General features: G+C 38.3%; 1 protein-coding gene across 1 annotated transcript in view; it reads right to left on the bottom strand.

Annotated features, from left to right (window-relative positions):
- Window positions 1-25,254, bottom strand: part of CFTR (CF transmembrane conductance regulator) — a 162,420-nt gene that overhangs the window by 34,680 nt on the left and 102,486 nt on the right. Inside the window, 7 exon segments of the mRNA NM_001007143.1 lie at window positions 931-1,185; window positions 10,390-10,490; window positions 12,846-13,073; window positions 14,010-14,160; window positions 19,833-19,912; window positions 21,452-21,702; window positions 22,166-22,203. Coding sequence (NP_001007144.1) covers window positions 931-1,185; window positions 10,390-10,490; window positions 12,846-13,073; window positions 14,010-14,160; window positions 19,833-19,912; window positions 21,452-21,702; window positions 22,166-22,203 — 1,104 coding nt within the window.

Genomic DNA, 25,254 nt, shown 5'->3' with positions numbered 1-25,254 from the left:
GAAACAGCAGAAAGAGAAATTCAGAAAACAATCCCATTTACAACTGTACCAAAAATAGTAAAATACCTAGGAATAAACCTAACCAAAGAGGTGAAAGACTTGTACTCTGAAAACTAGAAAACACTGATGAAAGAAACAGAAGATGACACAACAAATCAAAAGACATTCCACACTCATGGATTGGAAAAACAAATATTGCTAAAATGTCTCTACTACCCAGAGCAATCTGCACTTTTAATGCAATCCCTTATCAAAATACCAACAGCATTTTTCACAGAGCTAGAACAATCCTAAAATTTCTATGGAACCACAAAAGACCCTGAAGAGCCAACGCAACCTTGAAAAAGAAAGCAAAGCTGGAGGAATCACAATTCCAGATCTCAAGTTATATTACAATACAAAGCTGTAGTGATCAAGACATTATTTTACTGGCATAAAAATAGACATATAGATCAATGGAACACAATAGAAAACTCCGAATTGGACCCACAGCTATGTAGTCAGTTAATCTTTGACAAAGCAGGAAAGAATATCCAATGAAAAGAAATACCGTCTCTTCAACAAAGGATGCTGAGAAAACAGACAGCCACATGCAGAAGAATGAAACTGGACCACTTTCTTACAATAGACACAAAAATAAATTCAAAATGGATCAAAGACCTAAATGTGAGACCTGAAACCATAAGAATCCTAGAAGAGAGCACAGGCAGTCAACTCTTTGACATCGGCTATAGCAACTTCTTTCCAGATGTGTCTTCATGAAAAAATAATGGCTTCATATTTAATAACTTGAAATATGTGTATTCAATATTGGCCTGGTCTGTAATAATAATAATGCTACCAATGGACTTTACCAAGACATTGCTTGAGGCTACCGAGATTTACTTACTAAACACAGGTCAAACAAAGCAAAGAATATTTAAATCTCACCCTCTGGCCAGGACTTATTGAGAAGGAAATGTTCTCTAATATGGCATTCCCACCATCTATATACTTTGCTGTGAGGTCTTTGACAGTCATTTGGCCCCCTGAGGGCCAGATATCATCTTCCCTCACATGCCGATTCTCAGTAATCGTAACTTTTGAGAGTTGGGCATCCTTGGATGGTTTGAATGACTTGGTAGGTGGTTTACTTTCTTCTGTAGGCATGTCAATAAACTTGAAGACTCGGCTCACCGATCGCATCTGAAACGAAATAACAATATTTTATTTTTGTTTGCTTAATACCTGCAGGCAATGTCATAATTAGTGTGATGTTTCCTTACAAAATAACATGTAAGATGTGACGCTGCTTGTCGTCACCTGGTTATTTGTCAGGAGGTTTTTCAATGAACTAACAGGAAATAATTGGATATAATTAAAAGCTTAACCAAAGAGAATTAACTAGGATTTATATAAATGGGCTCTGTATAGACCTGTTTATTTTTGTGATCATTTAATTCTCAGTTATGCAAGCCACACATCAATAGACAAACTATACTCAAAGGAATAGATGATGTCAAGGGGAAATTTTTTTCTTCAACTATGAGCAACACTGCACACTGTTGTACAACTGGTATATTATAATAAAACATTCCACACCTCAAAACCATTACTGAAGATTCTCACCTTTCAAACTGCCTTAAAAACTGTCTACAATTCTCTGGGTCAGTTGGGTGGCAAGTGGACCCTTGATGCTCAGTAAATTTTGAATGACCTCACAATAATCTTCAAACAAATTTAAGTCACTCTTCTATATCTGTGGTAAATAGTTACATTTTTAATACAAATTACTTACAGATCAATTTCCATTGTTGAGGAAAATGTCACTGTATATAAAAATTGTATATGAAATTAAATACACAATTGCTCTATAAATCTATTCATGTAACATTTAATAAAGTACACCTTTAATGTACACAGAAATAAAAGAGCTCATGTATTTCTTAAAGGTGCTTAAATTCTTCGAAAAGAACATATACCTCTGGATAGTTATGATTTATTGCAATTTGGAATTTAATTTTTAAAATAGCCTTGCAAATAATAGGCACTTAATAAATATTTGAAAAATTCATAAAGGAATGAATATGTGAATGATTACATATATGAATAAATAAATTAATAACAAGAGAGTTGAAGACTTTGAATTCACTCAATTTCTATTTTTAATAGATGTCCTTGATGACTTAGCCCTTCCCAGGAATTACTAGCTTCCTGCAAGGAAATTGATTGCTTTTTTTTTTTTTTTTTTTTTTTTTGTCTGAAAAGTAATTACTGATTCTGGCTTTCCTCAGTCAAAATTCAACCCTCGCCTTTACAATGTTAAATGTTTATAGCCTTAGTTATAGTTAAGGCTTAGATTATTAAAAATGATATCTTTTGCAAAATAAAGGAAGGTGGAAAGAAATGTATTCAGGGCATTTGCTTCTATTATTACTATTTTTCATTATCAAAACATGGGACAGGAAATTGTTTTCATCTTTAATGTGGAATTATTGGTAAATAAATCAGAAGAATTTAAATATTGATCCTTGATTGAACATTAAAAATTCCATCTTATTGGGATCCCTGGGTGGAGCAGCGGTTTAGCGCCTGCCTTTGGCCCAGGGCACGATCCTGGAGACCCGGGATCGAATCCCACGTCAGGCTCCCGGTACATGGAGCCTGCTTCTCCCTCTGCCTGTGTCTCTGCCTCTCTCTCTCTCTCTCTCTATCATAAAAAAAAAAAAAAAAAAAAAAAAAAAAAAAAAATTTAAATTAAAAAAAAAATTCCATCTTATTAGCAATGTAATTGTATTGCTGGTTTCACATGCTATTGATCAAGTTTGCTGTTTGTGAAGTTCTTCCATCTAGTAATTTTCTTGCTTTACTTTTTTTCATCTTGAAAAATCTTCATATCATCTTCAATAATTTTTCAAGATTCAAGAGGAGAATTTTTTTTAAATCAAACCCATTGTTAATGGAAAAGTATCCAAAGCCCACATCCATTATAAATAACTCTAGAGTGGCTCTCACACATAATGTTTTCAATTCCAAATTACAGGTGACTTTCAGAGGTTGTTAAATCCTGATTCAGTTTTTTTTTTAATTAAAGCATACTTTTGCATTACATTGTCATTAATTTTCCTAGAAATTTGCTAGCCTATACAAGGTCTGAAAGATCAGTTAGAATTGTAACTACCATTCAGATGGAACTGCCAGAAAAAGAGCTCAAATGCATTTAAAATATTTTATTGTACTTATTCTGCAAAAGAATAATATTATGTACTTGAAATGATTGAAAGAAATGCAGAAATGAAACTTAATTTCATAAAATAAAGACATTTTTTGCATGTCGATGCTGTGAAGAATTCTAGACTAGTCTTTGTTAAATATATCAAGAAAGACACAATCTAACAAAAATCCTTCATATTTTAATACTTCCATATGGTAAGCAAAACACTTAAATATTGTTACCTAAATGACTCAAAATTATATGTAGTATTATTAGAAAATGACATTTAAATGTAGTAAATAGAATGTAAAACTAACTTTTCAGCTCAATCATCTTTCATATAGTCTAGTTTGCTTAAAGTGACCCTGAGACAGGCTATTATAGCTACTCACAGCATAGCCAATGTCCCTGACCAAGAACAAGTTCACCTCAACCATGGGCACTCATCACAGCATCTGAGCAGAAACTCATTCAATTCAGCGGGTTAGAACATTTTCTGATGAAGAGAAAATGTGGCTAGTGCAGACACCTGAACTGTGGCCACTTTTGCAACCACTGAAATGCTATTACTGAAAAGATGATGCAGCCAGACAATATTATAAATTACTAACTTCTTGTACCTCACAGGCTCTCCAACTGGCACATTCTACTTCCACTGCTTTTTAACGGAGAAGCCACAACAGAACCAGAGTAGAGAAAATCAATTCTGGTCTTTCAAGTGTCAAAAATTAACTTTTGGAGCCAGAGATGGATAGTTTGAAAATTCTGAGCCACATGAATAGTATTACTTGAACCTGAACTTACTTACACTCTATCTGGTATTATTTTTTAAAAGCACATTACAGGCCATCACAGGAGCCTGACATGGGATTCGATCCCGGGTCTCCAGGATCGCCCCCTGGGCCAAAGGCAGGAGCTAAACCACTGTGCCACCCAGGGATCCCCTCCATCAATTCCAAAGTAAATTCTATTCCATAGACCAGAGATCAGCAAAACTATGGCTCAATGGCCAAAACCAGTCACACCCAATTGTTTACATTAGCTTTGCCCTACAAAGGCTGAGTAGTTGCCATAGAGACCATAGAGCTCAAAAAGCTGAAAACAGTAAGTATCTGACCCTTTATAGAAAATATCTGCTGACCCCCTGCTACAATACACCAAAAAATCAGATGTAAAATGAATATTGGAGATCATCTAATCCAGTGATTCACAAGTCTAGGTGCACATTAGATTACCTGAAACACTTTTCAAAATATAGATAGACATCATGTCCGTCACCCTGCCCCTGATCAAAAGGACTGATATAATGGATCTTATAGGACCCTGAGGAATCTGTATTTTTCTAAAGGTTCCTCGTGTGCCATTGAGGTTGAGAACCTCTGATCTGATCTATTCATTCTTGGTACAAGTGAAAAAATCTAAACCCAGGAAGTTAAAGTCACATGCACAAAGCCAACAAAATTTCCAAACTTTCTAACACTCTAGCAATCCTTTATGGCTCTCATCAGCCTCTCCTACTAGTTCAAGACTCTAGAACATCTCAAGGGCACTTTCTCTCCCTTTGTTGGCTCTAGTAACACATGGGTTCAGTTCTTTGATCCGCTCTGACAAGTGCAGTGGTAGATGACTTAATCACTGGAGTTTAGCTGTCAGGGAGGGTGACAGGTCTGATTCCTGGGGGCATCAGGCCTACATGCATGCATGCCAATCAAGACTTGAAATCTTTCATATGAAAAGGATTCAGAAAAGAATGTCAAAGCTGACACGGACCTTAGAAAACTTCTACCCAAACTGTTACCTTTCACAAAGAGAAAAGTGAAGCCCTCAGGGGGCTCATGACTTGCCTAAGGCCAGCGTGGAATGCAGAGTAGAAAAGCCACTCTGTGGGACAGAAAGAACATCTTTGGATGAAAAGAAGTCTTGGGACAGATGTCATGAAGGTGAAGCATGTCGCAAAGCCTCGTGAGAACAGAAAAACAAAGAGAAATATCAAGAGACTATCGAAAGAAGGGGGAGAGATAGGAGAACTGAATCCTCCCCTCAAATTCTTAGAGCAAAAACTGCTTTCAATACAAGAGAATTAGGCACCAAAAGCAACCAACGAAGAGAAGCCAGATTTCTTGGTGGCCACTGTACCATCAGTCACTTGATCTTTCCTGGAATCCAAAATAAACACAGGCAATAAAAGGATAAAGGAGAAACAGGGAGTTTCTATTGACAGAAAACTCTTTTCAGATTGCATCACTCTGGCAAGAACTTTCTGGAGCCTCCTTAACTGGAATCTAAATGTGAGCCCTGCAGATACACAGCCTCCCCAGCTCATCTTGGTGGCTTCCTTCTTCTTGTGCTATTAGGAACACACAGTGCCACAGGCCTGTCTTATCAGCTGCTGTAGTTAGAGAATTAGGGAAGCAGGACACTATTCCTATGCTCAGATGTCTAAGTTGTGCTCCCTAAGTGATAGTCCTGAAAATACATGAATTGTCAACTGCCTCATTCAAACAGACTTGGAGCATGGGTAATCTATTAGTCACCAGATGGCTTGGTATTGTTAAAGTTGAAACATCACCTCTGCACCCATTCTAACTCTGATTTATTTTATTTTCATTCTTTCACTGAGGCAGAAATATAGTTACACATTCCTGTTTAAGATACACAATGCTTGTGTAGTTAACAACAGGACAGAGAAAAGCTTTAGGGTTCTAAAAATGGCAGGTATCTCATGAATCCAAAGAATATAAATCAGTACACAGATTTGTTAAGAATACAAAAAAGTTAAAATAATAGCTTTAGCAATAACAACTGTAATTCATATAGTACTTGAGGTATGCAGTTAAAATGAATTAACACTTCTTTTTTCACCCCATCTATGAAATAGAATAAAATACACAAGTGAAATAGACAGACATATACACGATTCATGTTGAAATGAAGAGTGAATTTGAAATAACACGGTTTAAAACATCATGCTATCAACCGAAATAACTGGAAATTCCCTAAAATGGGGGTTTCCAGTGGGCATTATTAAATTTGACTCTCTGATAATTTTACTATTTTTAAAAAATTTCTGGGGTGATTCACAACCTATTAAACTATGTCATTCATAAGGTGACAATGTTCAGATGATTTTTTTTCACTACTATATAAAGCCAGACAAGTTAGTAGGTACAATAGAAGATTTGTTCCCTTTTAATGGCCTCCTGATATCCCAGTGTGGTATTTTGAGGAGATTCCAAACAAGAACTTAGGCCCCCAAATGTCAAGCTTACTGGAAGATATTCTTATCACTGTGCTTTCTAACCATACAGAGGCATCAAGTTGGTCGTGTATCTTCAGAGAGGAGGGGGATGGTCTCAACCAGAGTTACAAATGAGTGATTGAGAGACGGTCGCTTACCTTTTTTTTTTTTTTTAATATTTTATTTATTCATCCATGAGAGACACAGAGAGGCAGAGGAAGAAGCAGGCTCCCTGTGGGGAGGCCAATGCGGGACTCAATCCTAGGACCCCAGGATCACGCCCTGGGCCCAAGGCAGATGCTCAACCACGGAGCCAACTGGGCGTCCTGAGAGATGGTTTCTAAAGCATGGAGTTGGATGGTAGCAGCTAGAGAACAGAGACAGAAGACGGCTGGAATACAGCTAATGTCCAGAGATCTGTAAGAGGAGGGCCCAGCAAGGAGAGCTAAGGAGGAACCAGAGAGGTAGCAGAGACAGGCCAGAGGAGCATGATGGTAGTGAGAGAAGAGGGATTTGTCCGTGGCATAAGGACTGCTGAGACGGTAAGCGAGACGAAGACATCAGCTCTGGCAAGACGTTGATCATGAGTCATGGGGCTGATGCAAACCAAGTGAAGTGGCTGTGGCAAGAATGGGAAGGAGGAAATGGAGCCGGGCCCTCTTACAAGCAGTTGAGCTATAAATAGATCAAAGAAAAGAGGTGTTAGTTAGACATCAAGGGGAGGTAGTTTTATGATGGGGAGAGAGGCCCCACAAAGAGCAGGTAATTGCATATTATTGGCCTTGAAATAGGAACAAGGACACAGAGGCAGAGCATACGAGTAGAGAGGTGCAGCAGGCTGGTACAATTGGTGGAGAGAAACAAGGAAATCCTTTCTGGTTGCATCTGGTTCTTTCTATGAAGTATGTAGCAAGGTCAAGGGCTGAGAGCACAGGGAGTGGAATTACTGGAGCTCCCGAGAAAAGATAAGGAGGTGGGAAAGAGCTATCTTAGGGACTATAATAAAGAATTTATTAGGAAAATGCAGTCGAAGGGCTTTTGGTCAGCTTGGAGAGCCGATAACCGAGATGAGTAGGCAGTTACAAATACAGAGGGACATGAAGTAACCGTGAGGAAGGGCTATCACCCAACTACTGCCCTTACTGGCCCAAGGCTAATAACAGCTGGGCACCTGGTGTAAGCACCTGATGGGCAGTGAAAGAAAAGTCATCCTGCTGTTTCTATTACTTCATAGTTCCGCTAATGTTTGATTCCGTGCCTCTGTCTAAACTAGGACAGATACGTAAATGAAATATTCTAAGTCTAAAGATACTTTTTCTTTTCCTAAGTAGCTCCATACTGGAAAACTGGAAATGGAAATCAAATGAAACACCCTGTTTACTGCATTTAAACTCAGATCTAAATTCAGTTAAGACACTCTAATGTAACGTGAGAACACATCAGATTTCTCCCTCAGAGGTCACAAGAACCTTCAGGGTTAACATCACATAGAGGTGAAATCTGAGGGCACGGCTGTCTCCTCTCCTACCCTCAACACATGTCAGGTGAAAATGAAAAGATCACTATACCACTCTGGTAGGTGTGTCGGTAAAAGCAGTATGATGGGAATCAATAATTAGAAGAATGCCTACAAGGGAAGACTGCTTGTACCATTTGGCAGGGAAATGAAAATGAACATGATCACTTTGATACTCAAACAAAAGAACACGACTTTTTAAAATGAAATCAAATATAAATATTGATCCTTTCCATAGACTGTGTCATAATAAATAGTTCTTTGCAAAGATTCTTTTATGCCAAAAGATGAAAGACACAATGTCAAAACACAGGTTACAAAGCTCAGGATGCCCATGCACAAAACCAGAGAAGTAAAAATACCTTAAAGAAACTTTAGTGGGGAAAAAAAAAAGTGAAAGAAACTTTAGTGGAGATTGGATATGCAGAATAGAAATGGGCCAAAGGCTTCAACATCAAATGTATAGAGGCTCGATAAACCAAGAAAATTAATTCAGTAAAAGAACTGGGAATATACAAGGTGTAGAGATAGTTTTAGATAACGAAGTGAAGTATATGAGAATTTTAATTGTAAAGTCAACATAGTAGAAAGTTTGAACAAAAAAATAAATAAATGCAGGCACAATACTGATCCACTCTTCTCCTGCTATTTTCCAACAGAAACATTTCTAAGTACATCTATGAGATCCAAACCCAAAAGCGTTAAGAGTTAAGTGAAGAGAGATAAATGGAGTCACTGAAAAAACTGGCCAAATCCCCAAAAATAATGTTCCAGGAAAAGAGAGAGACCCTATTATGAATCATGTTAGGGTTGAATTACATGTCAATGAATTTTTAAAATGCTTTGCTTACATAAAATATTAAGACACGTGGGGAGAAAGAGGGCATGAAGAGTTTTGTTTTTTCCCCTAGAGATATTTTTAAAGATGATATTTGTTCTTTTTTTTTAAGATTTATTTACTTATTTATTTTAGAGAGAGAGAGCATGTGAACAGGGGGAAGGGGGAGGGGACAGAAGCAGACTCTTCCCTGAGGGTGGAACCCAACACAGGGCTCAATCTCAGGACCCCATGATCATGACCTGAGCCAAAGTCAAGGGTGTCCCTCCAACCACCTGAGCCACCCAGACGCCCTATGAGGATACTCATTCTGATAGGAATGGGTTAGAAAATTGTCACAGCTGAATGAACGAATGCATCCTGGGACCATGGGATCTACCTCAGAGAATGGAGAAGGAACTTAGGAGAAAGTGTGATGGCAGCGTTTTAGATACGGTCATTAACCTCTAGGCTCTCTGCAAACGCAGTAATGGATGATTGATTTTAAATACACTATTCCAGGTGGACTAATAAAAGTTAATGATAATGCGATTCATGAAAACCATGTATCTTTTTAACTCAAAGTGGGAAATCTGCCTTTCTTCCTTTTATCTCCCACTCTTGCTGCCATGGGGTGTGTGCCCCTGATGGTGTTCACTCAGTTATATGCTACTGCAGGCTGCGCATTCCAAGAAACCAAGACAAGAGACAGAACAAAACCAAAACACAGTCTTTGTACACTCTAACAGAGTACGTAAAGTGAGGGGGAGTATTAAACAAAAAGAGAGAAAGCAAAAAGAAACACTCTAGGAATGAGAAAGGAGCTATCGCTAAAGACTGGAAATTTAAAACATTAAAAAAAAAAAAAAACCCAAGAATACTATGAAAAATGCAATGCTGAGCAATGGAAAACCCAAGACAGAAAAGGGTTTCTTAGACAAGACATCAAAACATAAAGGGAACGATTCATGAAATTAACTTCATTCAACTTAAAAGCTTCCTTTCGTCAAGACACTGGAAGCTGAGCCATTGACCAGAGGACTGTGTTTTAAAAAAGACAGGACTGACCATTACCCCAGAATTCATAAACTCTTGTGAACCAATTAAGAAAAACACTCAGCAGTTGACAGAAATAAGCTAACGGAAGAGAAAGCCAATAAATATGTATTAAGCAGCCCTATCTCCTTAGTGATCACTTCCCATCTGCCAAAATTAAGAGGTCCAGCGACCTCAAGTGTTGCAGAAGCTACAGACCAATGAGAATCCTTACACGCTCTTGATGGGAGTAGGACCTGACACCAGATATCTGAGAACAATTCGGCCCCATGTGGTGAAGCTGAATGCGGGTGAATTCTGGGACCCAGTCATGCCACACCTGTCTCTCTGTCCCAGAAAAATCGTTGCCCGGGATTTTTCACCGCAGCACAGGATCTTGAGAGTGGCTGTCTATGTGGAGGAAGGAAAGGATACGGGTCTAATGTGAGAGACACAGTAGCCTTCGATTTATCGGTGATGTTCTGTTCCTTAACTGGGGGTTGGGTAAGTAGTTGTCCCTTATGTCATTACCGATACTTTTTGGTTTGTCCAAACTTTTTCACAAAAGTTAAAAAATAATAATTACTTACCAAGCTGTCCACCTCTATGCTGGAGTTTACAGCCCACTGCAACGTACCCATGATATTCATGGCTAATGTTAGAATAATACCAACTGTTCCTTCTCCTTCACCTATAGGTGGGGAAAAACATATAAACAGGCTTTATAGTTATTTCTCTCTTCGGTGAGCCACTTTGTGCTGCTCCCAGGGCGTATGAACTATTCAAGTTACATTCCAGTTTTGTGCTCATCTCAACCATCTTTCGTCTCAGTTCACCACAGCATGTACCACCAGTAATAAGGTTCTGCATGCAGTTAAGTATTCAACTAATGTTTCAAATTAAAGAGTGACAATTAGGGAAGAGTTGCCCTTTTTTGAAGAGGTTTCAGTTGTTGAGGGGATGCTGGTGTCGGGTCAATACCGCGGTCATCTCTTCTACTACTCTGTAAGTAACCATACCTTCAACAACTATGATGGACGTTGCAAAAAAACTTCTATATCCAGATGAGCTCCTCCACAAAGAAGTCAAAAGCAGAAGAAAGGTGTGTTTGAGCCGCACCCAGAAGATGTTTAGATACGTCTCCTGCCTTTGTGAGGAGGACTTTCTCTGCTAATCAGATGCTTTGGTGGCAGGGGGTGGGAGGAGCGGACTTCAGGTTTCATGGGGAAGTGAAAACTCATGGGTCTGCCATTGAGAAAGGGAGAAAGCTGACTTTTATGGGGGTTTTTTTTGTTTTTTTTTTTGTTTGTTTTTTTGACTTTTATGTTTAAACAAAGAAACAAAAAAGTGACTAGTTCACCCAGGAAGAACAATACTTGAGTGTTTAATTAGAATAAATGGTTTTCAGGGCTGGAGGGGACCACTAATTCATGGTCCTAAAAATTTTCTAACAGGAAAGGTCTTAAAACTTTAGGTTATCAAGTCTCGGTTGAGAGTCAGTCCCGGCAACTGGAATACAGGAGAAGATTATTGTCACTGGGTTCTAAAATTGGGAGAAGTAATTTGTCCTATTATTATCAATTGAGATTTTTTCTTCCACGTTTCCTCTGACAGAAGACAAACCACAGATAGAAGGCATGTGCTTTTAACACTAAATCACTTGTTCTAAGTAGGTAAGATTTATCAGGGCCCCAGTGTATTACTCATTCTGAAAGTTAAGATGGGAGTAAGATAAAATGTTAATAATAATAACAATAATAAATACTATAAGCTTTATGGGTGTCTACTAGGGACCAGGCACTCTACTAAGTGTTTTGCACAAACGATCACATTTAACACTAGAGACCACAAACCATAGGAGAGGTGCTCTTATTATGTGTGTTTACATATGAAGAAAATGAAGGCCTTAGCGAAGCTGATTAATGTGTACAAGTTACCGGAGCTGAAGGCCAGTAGAGGCAGGACTGGTATTAGACGTGTGGCTAATGTTGACCCTGGCTAAGAATCAGCTCTGACGGACAGGGCCTGAACTAAAGTCATCTTGCAACACTCCGTCTACGCCTACTTCGTTTCCCCTGCAGGCTCCTGGGCCTCCTGCCCTGGGCCTCGTGGGGCATCCCTGCGACCCCAGCACATGCAGCACTCCGCTGGAGCAGGATTCTACTCGGACAACCAAACTGTCCCTTAGATGTGGCAGGTGCTCTGAATCCGGGTCCGCTGTCACATACATAGCCTACTTCAACATGTCTAACTCAGTAATTCAACTTTTTTTTTTTTTTTAAAGTAATTCAACTTCTTAAATTAGAGCTTATTTGTCCATATAGATTTTCATTTTACTCATGGTGAAAGGTATTGTGTTTGTCACCCAAAGACCCTAAAATTTAAGACTTTTTTTTTTAAAAAAGATATTATCCGTGTATTCATGAGAGACACACAGAGAGAGGCAGACACAGGCAGAGGGAGAAGCAGGCTCCACGGAGGGAGCCCGACGTGGGACTCGATCCCAAGTCTCCAGGATCAGGCCCTGGACTGAAGGCAGTGCTAAACCGCTGAGCCACCCTGGCTGCCCTAGGGTAGTTTTTCATTGTGTAAAATTCACATTAGGGTAATGAATTGAACCAAATGGTGGTTAAAAGAAACCAATTTACCAGGGAGGGGGATTTTTGTGTGTTTATGTGTATAAATGGGGATGTTTCTTTTCCCCTATTCAGCAAGCTCTTGAATAAACGAGATCTATAATTTTTGAAGCCAGGATTCTTTTACTAATATGAGTCAAAAGATGATTTTTTTTCTCTCAATCACAGATTTGTTACTGTACACTCTGAGTCTACTTTTTGAACTATAATGCTGAAATCACACAGCTCTAATTCAAAGAAATCATTTGTCCCACCATAGATGAATTTTAAGATTAATAAACTCCTCTCCCCCCAAAAAAAAAATCTATTCAAAGATACCTAAAATGTTTAACCAGTAAGACTGTAGCAGTTTGGGGTTGACAAAGTTTGCAATTGAATGGTCAGTCACATAGTTAAAAAGTTCATGTCACCTGTTGTTAAAATGGAGATGAAGGTAACAGCAATGAAGAATATGACAAAAATAATTTCCATTCTCATTTGGAACCAGCGCAGCGTTGACAGGTACAAGAACCAGTTGGCAGTATGTAAGTTCAGAGCTTTGTGAAACAAAGTCTCAAAGTAAGGCTGGCGTCCAAAGGCCCGAAGTGTCCACAGTCCTTTTAAACTTGTAAGAAGATGAGTGAAAATTGGACTCCTGCCTGCAAAATATTCCCATAGAAAACAACACAAATCATGTAAGGATGTGATGCAAATTCTTACTACCAGGGACCTGAAAAAGATTAGCTTCAAAAAGGGTAATCGTACACTAAATGTCATTCGTTAGAGGGTTTTCGTACTGGGGCCATACCTTGAGTAGATGCAATTTGGTTTGTTGCTGTTGTTTTTAATGAATTAGCCTCCTTTTTTACTAGGCCATCATGGACGAGAACTTTTTATAGAATCAATGCCATATTTTATTCATATTTCTTGGCTTTCACTGCGTGCTTCCCCCTGCCCCCAGCAATCCTATATTAATCCTTGCTGAGAGACCATGTTTTTCTTTTGGGACCATTTATTTAAGTTTATGTGACTTCATTTAGACAATAACCTTCAATAGAAACACATTGGAGATTTAACCCTGAAGGTGCACTGGCGCCAAAGCCATTACTGAGACATGTGCTTCCCCAACAGCTCAGGCTGTGCTCGGGGAGCGGCGGGGGTCGGGGTAGGGGGGTGCACACAGAAAGAGAGACCCCAGGAGAGCAGGAAGGGTATGTGAAACATTGTGCCCGGTATTGTTTGAGAGCCCAGACAAAGCTTTAGTAGTAATAGTAGCCCTATCGTTTTATAGTTGAATTTACGCAAGTTCATGATGAATGAGCATCGTATACTACAACCCTTATAACTTGCTTTAAAGCCAGAATGAAGTCTCACGGTCATTAGCAGAAACCATCTATGTGTGCTTTGGAATTGATTGTACCCTTTTGCATATACATGTGTTTTTAAAAGTCATTGTCACATTATGTAGGAGTTTAACAGCCGTTGGAGGTGGGGGTTGGGGGGAATGGGAAGAGTAGGCAGAGGGAAGCAGGTAGAGAATACAAACAGCCTTGTGGGTATCTCCCAGGGCAAGGGCTGCCCTTGCAGGGCCCTACCTTCAGATTCCAGTTGCTTGAGTTGCTGTGAGGTGTGGAGGAAGTAGGCCCGCAGGATAATAAAGGCCGCTATCACTGGCACTGTCGCTAGGAAGATGTAGGGCTGTAAAACTGACACCACCGCCACAGCTCCGATCACAATTAATAACAACTGCAAGATCAAAGACAACACTTTGGTGAGTGAATGTTTTCACGTTGGTAACGCGCAAGGTACGCCAGAGGTGTAGCTCCAAAGAAGCTCTTCGCGCTCTGCTCCGTTCTCAACGAGGGGCGGGCATCTTCCTGGCAAAGTAGCATTTTGCATAAGTTCCATCAAAATTCAAGAAATTGCTCAGGTTGCTTGGCACAACATCTTGAAGTTTTGAAAACATGGTGCCCTTGGGTCTCAGGATGGTCTCACTTCCCACATGCCTTAAAAGGGCTGTACGATAAACAATTGTAGATGAATATGATTTTTTTTCCCTAATGTGGCCTTCTTTTAAAATAATTTTATTTAATTTTGAAATGATTTTGGTATAAACGTGAAATTTTAGCCTTTATTTTGTTTACATGATTCCTGAAAATCAGGCATTCATCTTGGAGCTTTTTGAGTCAGAAAGATCTGGTTTAAGTGAAGACTCGGTCATTTAGGCATGAAACAATTTTTTCAAGCATAGTTGACTCGTGTTTGAGATTTTTAAAAATTATATTTAATAAATGTAACTCCCCTCCCCAATTCTTCTGTTCCTATTCCTTAAAATAATTGGAGATGACCTTAAAGGCTCAAAAAAAAAAAAAAAAGATTTTGGGATATGGCTAATTGATTTAATTTTATTTCCATCTCCTACGTTGTCAAAATGCACTTCGTGCTTCAGTCAAGCCCATCAGTTAGAGATATCTCTTCACATTATCCATCAAAACATCAAAGAAACAAGCTAACCATGCTGGTTTTTCTTCGGAATCAAGTTAAAAGCTTATATTCTATTATTCCCACATGATAACAAATCTATACATTTTATTTTTATTTTTTTTTAATTTTTATTTATTTATGATAGTCACAGAGAGAGAAAGAGAGAGAGGCAGAGACACAGGCAGAGGGAGAAGCAGGCTCCATGCACCGGGAGCCCGATGTGGGATTCGATCCCGGGTCTCCAGGATCGCGCCCTGGGCCAAAGGCAGGCGCCAAACCGCTGCGCCACCCAGGGATCCCCAAATCTATACATTTTAAAAAGCAAAAGAGTCTGCTAGCATTTGCTCCACTGTAATCAATTTGAATAAGTATAAATAATGTCACAACAAGGGTTAAAAAATTAACTTATTAGAACATCCAAATGATAATCAGTGAGCCAATTCTCTACCAATTTCCAGGGGTGACACATGCATTTTTGCAGCTGAATATGCAGTGAAATGCAGAATATTTTGGTAGATGGCAGTGGGGGTGGGGGTGTAGCTAAGAGCTGAATAAATCTTCTTCGAGTGTGTTGTTATTTCCATCTAAAACATTAGAGGATAATCTCTCAGTGACCTCTCTAGGGGAAATGCCTCCATGTCTCTAATTAATTCTGCCTTAAGAGCCCTCACTCATCAAGAAATACTTGGATAAATCTTTACTGTGCCAGGCACTGGACCAAGGACACATGATGCCTCAAAAACCTAAGGAAAGTCTTCCCTAGTCCATCTTTGCCCTACAAGAGCCACCAATACAATGAGAAAGCCCCAAAGGCCCTACTTACTCCCTGACAAGACTTCAATAGCAAACTAGTTTTTTAACCAAAGACATTTATTTCCTAGAAATAGGATCTTTGCCAGGGGTGGGGGAGTAGGGGGAGATAAGTTCCAAGCATGATTAGGGAATATGATTTAATCAGGCAGACTATCGTATTAAATACCAGGATGTCTGAAAGACAAATGTTGTTGCACTGGCATCGTGAAAACATTCAGCTACTCCATTAGGATCAGGGTCTTGTATTTGCTGCAGACAGTTGTAAAGAGCACTGTGTTCATTTGACTAGTGCTATTTTTACCATATAATTCCAATCTGGTGTGGCTGGATTATAACACTCATTGCAGAAAGTGACCATTTTGTTTCCATGACTGCTGATGCGCTAGAGATTCTTAGGAATGAAAATGCAACTTACAATAAAATGGGTATAATTGGACAGTCGGACTACCCAAGATATCACAGGAGGTTAGTGAAGAATGAGGAAGGTGGCTACAACTGGAAATTATGAAACACTCACAAGATAAATTTCCAGGAATTATAATCATCCAGAACATAGCTCAGACTGAAAAGGAGGTGAAAAAGGAGTCTAAGCATTGAGAAAAATAATTCCATTTGCTACATAAGAGGCCATCCTTTGGCACTGAGGTCAGAAGCTAATAATTTAGCTCTGTGTGCCAAACTAAAGGCACTAGTTTAATATATATGATATTCTCAGCACGAAAGAAACCTTAAATTCTGTCCTAGATTTTTTTGATTCACAGTGAGTACGAAACAAGTCACTTCAATCAGGTGTATTAGTGAGAGGACAACAAAATAAATAGAAGGAATTCAGGACAGGATGGAAACAGGAGCACAGATGTCTAATTGCCAATGACCTTTACCCAAATTCTAAACTTCCTCATTAAAAAAGAAAAAAAAATCAACAGGCCATAAAGCCTGCGAGGCACAACCCATTCATGGTCCTAGGAGGTAAGCAGCACATTTTCACCCACTGACAGCAGCTCAAAAGCATTCCTGCTGCTAAAGGGCACATAGCACTGCCTGTGAAACTAGAGCAGATGAGAAGAATGAAGGATCACTCTGAAATCGGGGATAAGTTAATGAATAGATAGATAGATAGATAGATAGATAGATAGATAGATAGATACCTATTTAAAACTATGATATGAAGAGCAGATTCGGAATTTAAGTCACAAATGAATTTTTAAGTAAGGGATTAAGGGGATTAATAGAATGAATGTGGGGGGAGATGTGAAAGATACAGAAGAAATCGTAGTAGGACTCTGGGTATAATTAAATATTCAGATAAGAGAGAAGAAATAAAAGAGACTTAAGGGTTTTGTGGCTGAAAAGAGAAGATTTTGGTATTTTAAAATATACAGGCTTCTACTTAATAAAAAAAAAATCATTCACCCAAATATGGAGATAAACAGGATGCTAAGACAGTTTTTCTCTGTCTCACAAATATATCTGGTCTAAAATGACTTGTTTTTGTTTTTGTTTTAGATTATTTATTTATTCATTCATTCATTCATTCATTCATTCATTCATTCATAAGAGACAGAGAGAGAGGCAGAGACACAGGCAAAGGGAGAAGCAGGCTCCATGCAGGGAGCCCAACGTGGGACTCAATCCTGGGTCTCCAGGATCACGCCCTGGACTGAAGGCGGCGCTAAACTGCTGAGCCACCCGGGCTGCCCATAAAATGACGTGTTTCGTATCCCCTCTGAATTAAAAACTAGGACAGAATTTAAGGTTTCTATGTGTAATGAGAATTTCAAGTATATTAAACCGGTGCCTTAAGTTTGGCAGCCGGTGTTAAATTATTAGCTTCTGACCTCAGCAAATGTGTCATGGGTGGGCCACTGCTAGTATGCTGGTCTGAAGCACAGAACTTGAGTACCGAAAGACACCATCATCAGATTTATCTACTTCATTTTACAGGTTAGAAATAGAATCCAGATCTTCCATTTCCATTAGACAGTGTTCCAATCCAGAAAGCAAATTCTGCTAGAACGTTATTAAATGTTAGGACAAAGAGTAAATAGAAATTTATTTTTAAAGGAAATTTACAGGTATGCCTTATTTTGTGCAAAAATCTGTTCCTGTAATGTTGTAACTCGAAAACATTTCTTTAATGTGAACATAATTAAGTATAGCTAGAGAAGCTCACAATCTAGAGGATTTTTTTTTATAATAAAACTAGGATGAATGACTGATTTTTATTTTTTTTTAAGAATTTATTTGAGAGAGAGAGAGCAAGAAAGACAGAACACAAGCTGAGGTGGGGAGGGGACAAAGGGAGAAGGAGAAACAGACTCCTCACTGAGCAGGGAACCTGAGGTGGGACTCGAACCCAGGACCCCAGGATCATGACCTGAGACAAAGGCAGATGCTCAACTACTGAGCCACCCAGGTGCCCCAATGACTGATTATTAAATAAAATCAAAACTAATCAGATTTTTACTGCCATTTGATTGTCAGATACTATGCTTCCTTAATATGAGGCCCTCTTATAAATAAAATAGGGAAATTAAATAAATAAAAGAGCCCTGCCTAATTACTTGTGAAAGCACAACTAATGAGCTGCAACATTAGAAATTGAGCAGAAACTATTTGCATTGCCATAACAGAAAGGATTTCAGAGCCATCGCATGTGTCTAAAAAGTGTTAACTTATAAAATAAATACTTAAAAATATTTCTCCCACAGGATTTCTGAAGCGAGATTCACACTGAATCAGAAAATAGTAAACTACAAAAAAAATTTATATATATATATAATTATATATACAATTTTTATATATATGTACATCATCAAGGACCAACATTTGAGTCGTCGTTTTGCAATCATGTCAAAATATCCATGTTCCAGTTTTTACCTAATTTAATAATATTATATTTGATATCGGTCATTTACACTCCTGGAACAAGGAACAAATAAACCACATTTAAAGAAAGATACAGGACATGTCCCTTCAAATGTTTGAGCTCAAAACATCAGTGAAAGAATTCCAGCAGCTATTGCTGAGTTACAGCCCTAAACACAGCAATGGAAGGAAATCCAAAATGCTAAAGTTCACAAGGAACAGTTAATGCATTTTAATCGCTCCAGTCATTTCAGATGAGGCAAACTGACAATCTGGTTTTTCCGCACCTGCCAATGTCGGTTGCATATACACACAAATGTGGTAGCCTTTATTTTGTTTTAGAGGTCCTCTCAAATAAAGTATTATTATAGGGGATTGGGAAGGGGGGGGGAGAATGACTCATGCTAAGATGGGCTGCAATGTTCCAGCTGTCTCTCCAAGGAGATCACTGAAACTGTGGCATTTGCTTGACCTAAGCCAGACAGGAGTTGTCTTCAAACTAGGTCCAACAGCAAGGTCATTAACTCACAGCCCTCCTTAAGTCCTGCCACTTGCAGAGTCCTAAGGTGCATCCCCTAGGTCACCTTCATCTCCATCTCCTCCTTTTCTTCTCATTCTAACTTCCACTAAATCACCACACTCCAGGGAGACATGCTCGGAGCCAGGCTGTCCTGGTGGCCCCTTCAGATGTGTCACCCAAGGACAGTCCTCACGAGTCCTGGATTTTTCTTTCCCTTCTCATCTGCTTGAAAATGTATCTGTACTACAGTCCCTGTATTATGGTCCCTACCCTGAGGCTGCTGGCTAGCTAACCTGGGCCAGTGTGTTCCTGGGTGGGATGGGTTGAAACTGTAGCCCATCAAGGATTAACAGGTCTTCATTTCTAACACGCGCCCTTTGGAGGTAGGTGACTTCCATCAAACAGTAATGCCAATGTCAAAAATGTCACACTTTGTGGACAGTTAGGGAAAGGCGGTCTACTATGTCTTTCAAAGCATTCCCAGGTACACAGCTATCACGTCTAAATGTGGAATTGCCCTAGGTTCGGGTCAGGTAAACTGCTCTGACTCACCACTGAATTTACTAAATTTATGCCGATTTTGAAGACTTTTGATATTGACAAAATTCCCACAATAGATAGGCCTTCAACTCCCAAAATGAAAAATAAGCATAACTTAATCTACTTATTTTTCTAACTATTTTTAAAAGTATGACAAATGTAAAGACACTTAATAGTTCTTATTTTTACAAACCTGGATGAAGTCAAATATGGTAAGGGGCAGAAGATCATCCAAAATCGCTATATCTTTGGAGAATCTATTAAGAATCCCACCTATAATATAAAGAAAGAGAAATTCCTCAGAAAACAGTAATCTTAAAAAGACATATCAATATTTGTTCCATCTGGATCACAGCAGAAATATTCAAAACTCAAATAAGAATCAGCACGTAACATGATAAATAAAGACTTAGAAAACGCTCGTGTTGTACAGAGATTCTAAGCCCTGTGGTTGAGTCATGGTCTCCCACGTTTAAACCTTTATAAAATACGGATTGTGGTAAGATTCATCCTATTGCTACCACCTCACACGTGCGAGCTTGAACGTAATGATGATTTCCCGGATGTGCGATCATCATCGCTTTACATCTGTATTCCACGACGTGTGGCTCTACCTCTCCTCCGACTTCCAGGCCTTTCTGACATCTCTGCAGAACCCCTGGCTACTCTTAATTTCTGCCCCTTGTTGTATGGCCCCCCCTTTTCCATGTTCCCTCTTTCCACCCTCTCTACTAGCGACTTGAGCGTCAGCCTGTCTTCTGAATTCCAGACTTATGTTTATAAATCTGATGATGTTTTCCTTCAACGAAGAAAAGTTATAGATGGAATGTTGACGATGTGCCAGACGTAACGCTAGGCACTGAGATAGCAGAGGTGAATAAGCCGGGCTCCTTGCCCTTAAGGAATTCATTGTCTAGGGATAAAGACACAATTAGATAAAACATACCATGGTACAAAAAAAGTGATATTGAATCTTATCATTCAACCCCCCCCATTAGCTACATAATGAAGTCCAAAATTCTTAATTTAATACTTAATGCAACACAAAGTTAAGATCTCCATAATCTCTCATATTTACCTTTTTTGGGGGAGGGGGAACATTTAAGTTTTACTCTCTTAGTAAATTTCAATTACATAATATAGTGTTTTCAATTATGGTCACCAAGTCATACATTAGCTCCTCAGACCTTCTTTATCTTAAAGGGATGAATTTTTGCCCTTTTACCAACCTCTATAGTTGGGTCAAAAATACTTTAAAAATACATTTGGAATTTATTCCTCCTCTTCCACCAAAAAAAAAAAAAAAAAAAAAAAAAAAAATCCAAAAAGCAAAAAAACAAAACCTTAAAACGAATTTATTTGATCACCTTTGAGTAGTTACATGAAACTAAATTATTCTATACCATCCTATTCTACAGCCTTCATAGGTAAAAGAATTTTAGGTTTTCTTTGGTCATTTCAAATCTTCTCTTTTAAATGAGACTGTATATTGGCAACAAGATGCCTGAAAGGGGGCTAGACCAAATATTTGAACCGAGAAGGATGGCTAACCCAATGGCTTGTTTCTGTTGCTACACTCCCATCAGCAACACAGGATAACAAATTGGCTAATTAGCCAAGACAGAAACATGAGGAGCAGCCTCAAGGTCTGATAGCCTACAATATCTAAGAAATGTGCATGCCAGTCATTACGAATCTTCAACGGGGCAGATGCCTCCGTCAAAAGCCAACACTACTGCTAGAAAACCAACAAAATCCTAGGACCTTTTGACTATGGATCAGCAACACCATTTTGTATACTTAGTCAAATACCTGCTTTCAGTGTGTTGAGGGTTGACATAGGTGCTTGAAGAACAGAATGTAACATTTTGTGGTGTAAAATTTTCGACACTGTGATTAGAGTATGCACCAGTGGTAAACCTCTGAAGAGTCCCAGAGCAAGCAAAGTATCAGCTACTCCCACATAAATGTAGAAAATATAATATGCGCTGGTACTGGTGAAGATCACTGCATAACTGCTGTTTACGCTCTGAGTGCTATTCCCTTTGTCTTGAGAAGACGAGCTGCAAAGCAAAAAGAAATCATTATTTGTCAACTAAACTTCCCTGCTGAATTTCCGATACATGTAGACAAAACTGAACTTGAGTCTGAGGAAACACAACATATTTCACTAGCAGAAGTAAGACCTTTGATCTCAAGGACCTAATATTGCAATGAAGTAGACTACATTTTTTCACCATTGAAACAGATGAAGTTGACCATCATTAAACAATCAGAGAAAGGACTAAATGTAAAATGCTGTTTCCAATATTTTTATTGTATTTTTTGGAAACAAAATACAGCTAAATTCTGTAGGAACTGGATAACAGTTGCAGAAACTGCACATGCTCGCAATTTTAAACAAAGAATTTTCCATCTCTATAACAGTATGGGGAAATGAAGCATCCTGGATATTATAATATTTAATAAGACCCAAATAATCAATAGAAACAAAATATAATCTACAATAGGACAAGGAATACTCACTTTCTAAGTATCCACAATACAACCAATGAAACAGCCACCTGAAATAAAACAATACACACTTGATTTTCTTTTCCAACATCTCTACCTATTCCTCCATCAAAACACACACAATTTCATTTTCCTTTGCCTCACTTTCCTGGGTCCAGCAGCTGCAATGATTGTTCTCAAAACCATTATATTGTGGTTATAACATGTTAATAGAATTAAAATTCTACTATATTAAATACTTTGCCATTTTTCTCCCTCATTCAATAGAAACTATTCATGGAACCTCACAGAAGAGCTAGGATTGCAGTTAAATGTTTTAAAGAATAAATCTTGCTTCTTATAAAGAGACGAATAGCCTATTGGCAGATAATTCACTTAGCTGTTATAAATAATTTCATTTAGTATGCAGCACATGAGGGATTAATTCCTATGAAACCACTTAATTATTGGAAAAGATGTTCATATTTATGAAAATTAGATAAAAGTCTCAACAGTGCACCTGAAATATTTAAATAAGTTATAAAAACTCAACACCCCCAAAGCAAATAATCCAATATAACAATGGGCAGAAGACATGAACAGACATACAGATGGCCAACAGACACATGAAAAGGTGCTCATTATAACTTACCATAGGGAAATGTAAATCAAAACCACAATGAAGTATCACCTCACACCTGTCAGAATGGCTCAAATCAACAATACAAGAAACAACAGGTGTTGGCAAGGATGCAGAGAAAAAGGAACCCTCTTACACTGTTGGGTAGAATGCAAACTGGTGCAGCCACTGTGGGAAACCGTATGGAGGTTCCCGAAAAAGTTAAAAATAAAACTACCCTACTATTAGATCCAGCAATTGCACTAATTTACCCAAAGAATAAAATTTACTAATCCAAGGGGTACATGCACCCTGATGTTTATTGCAGCATTATATGTAATAGCCAAGATATGGAAGCAGCCCAATGTCTACTGATTGATGAATGTAGATGATAGATAGATGATAGATAGATAGATAGATAGATAGATAGATAGATAGATAGATAGTAGATAGATAGCCAGATAGATAGAGATAGAGATATCTACATAATGGAATATTATTTATCCATAAAGAAGACTGAAATCTTGCCATTTGCAATGACATGGATGGAGCTTAGAGAGTATAATGCTAAGTGAAGTAAGAGAAAGACAAATACCATATGATTTCACTCATTTGTGGAATTTAAGAAACAAAACAAATGAGCAAAGGGGGGGAAAAGGAGAGAAACAAACCAAGAAACAGACTCTTAACTATAGAGAACAAACTGTTGGTTTAGAGGGGAGGTCGGCGGGAGGGTGGGTGAAATAGGTGATAAGGATTAAGGAGTGCACTTTTGATGAGCACTGAGTGATTAAAATAAAAACTTAAAAATAAATTAATTAAAACTAGAAAAAGATTATTCATCCAAAAAACAATTCTCAAAGGTACAAAAATTTAGCTTGTTATAAATTCACTTTGTTATAAAGACAAAACACATACTTTAGGTTGAAACACACACTACTAGTACTATTCAGGCTTTCTCAAGGTAGAAGCTCTTGTCTGAGGGATAAGTATTATATATCATAACTGAAAAAATAAAAAATTTTAACCACTATGGTATTTTTAGTTCCTTCAATATTTAAGAGCCATGCACCCAGTTCCACTTCAATCTGGTATTCTATTCTCCTAAACCCTGTGGAGAGACAATCTGGTGTTTGTATATGTGCTGTCGAAGCGAGCACAACAATCCTGTGTTTGCCATCACAACTCTAATACTAGAAATGACTGTAATTATATGACTCTCCCAAAACTAACTTTATCAGAGAATCTAATAGGAAAAAAAAAACTGTGAATAAAATAATTTGAAAATTAATACAGCATAAAAATAGAGAAGAAATTTCTAGGTGTTCTTTCATATTCAATTTAAGTATCTAATAGTACTATATAAAAAATTTATAGGGACGCCTGCGTGGCTCAGCAGTTGAGCGTCTGCCTTCGGCTCAGGTCATGATCGAGTCCCACGTCGGGCTCCCTGCATGGAGCCTGCTTCCCCCTCTGCTTGTGTCCCTGCCTCTCTCTCTGTGTCTCTCATGAATAAATAAATAAAACCTTTAAAAAATGTTTTATAAAGAACAATTGGCATTAACTAAGAAATGACATGATGAAGTTCTATATTTTAAAGAGGTGTATAAGTTTTAGTTAAATTCACATATTAGGAATATAATAATGAAAAATCTAATGTCATCATTCTTTCTTTCCTACTTTTTTTTCATTGCACACATAGCGTCCATGCACTATATCAGTAAAAGTAAAGAAAAAAAGTTCCTGTTTCCTTGAAATTTAAGGAAATTCAAATTGACACAAAACAAGGCAACAATCTGGGGGAATCCCTGGGTGGCTCAGCAGTTTGGCACCTGCCTTCAGCCCAGGCATGATCCTGGAGTCCCGGGATTGAGTCCCACATCAGGCTCCCTGCGTGGCGCCTGCTTCTCCCTCTGCCTGTATCACTGCCTCCCCCCCTCCCCCCGTGTGTCTATCATGAATAAATAAAATCTTAAAAAACAAACAAACAAACAAGGCAATAATCTGACTTTTTCAAAAGGCTTTGTCCCAGGACGAATGCTTTCCTATTTCCTGAGACTAATCAAATCATTCAAGAATCAAGATAAGGGTATCTTTCTGAGTCACTCTTTGGTTATTATAGTCCCCCTTTGTTCCAATCAAAGGAGTGTCAATATTGCTGGCATTGCCAACATTCTTGGTATAAGAATAAATCCCAGAAACAAATATTTTATAATATTTACTAATGAACAATAACCCAAGTAGTTTTCAAAGAACTGGTCTAGTCAGTGTAATATAAAGTTATTTCCTGGCTTTTGTGAAGAGACCACTAGTGGATGGAGACACAGAACTGCCAATCCAAACTATTTTTGTTGACTAGAACAAAAACAGTTCCAAAGACTTGATATAATGATATAAGTACAAATATTTGGGGGCATACAGAAACAATTGGTTAAGCAAATTCTATCATTTCATTCCAAAACGTTTTAAGTTGTAAAGTTTATGCAGTTTATGATAGAGTGAG

The sequence above is a fragment of the Canis lupus genome, chromosome 14 (genome assembly GCF_011100685.1).
Source record: "Canis lupus familiaris isolate Mischka breed German Shepherd chromosome 14, alternate assembly UU_Cfam_GSD_1.0, whole genome shotgun sequence".
In the NCBI taxonomy this organism is placed as follows: Eukaryota; Metazoa; Chordata; class Mammalia; order Carnivora; family Canidae; genus Canis; species Canis lupus.
This window is presented reverse-complemented; position numbering and strand designations above follow the sequence as displayed.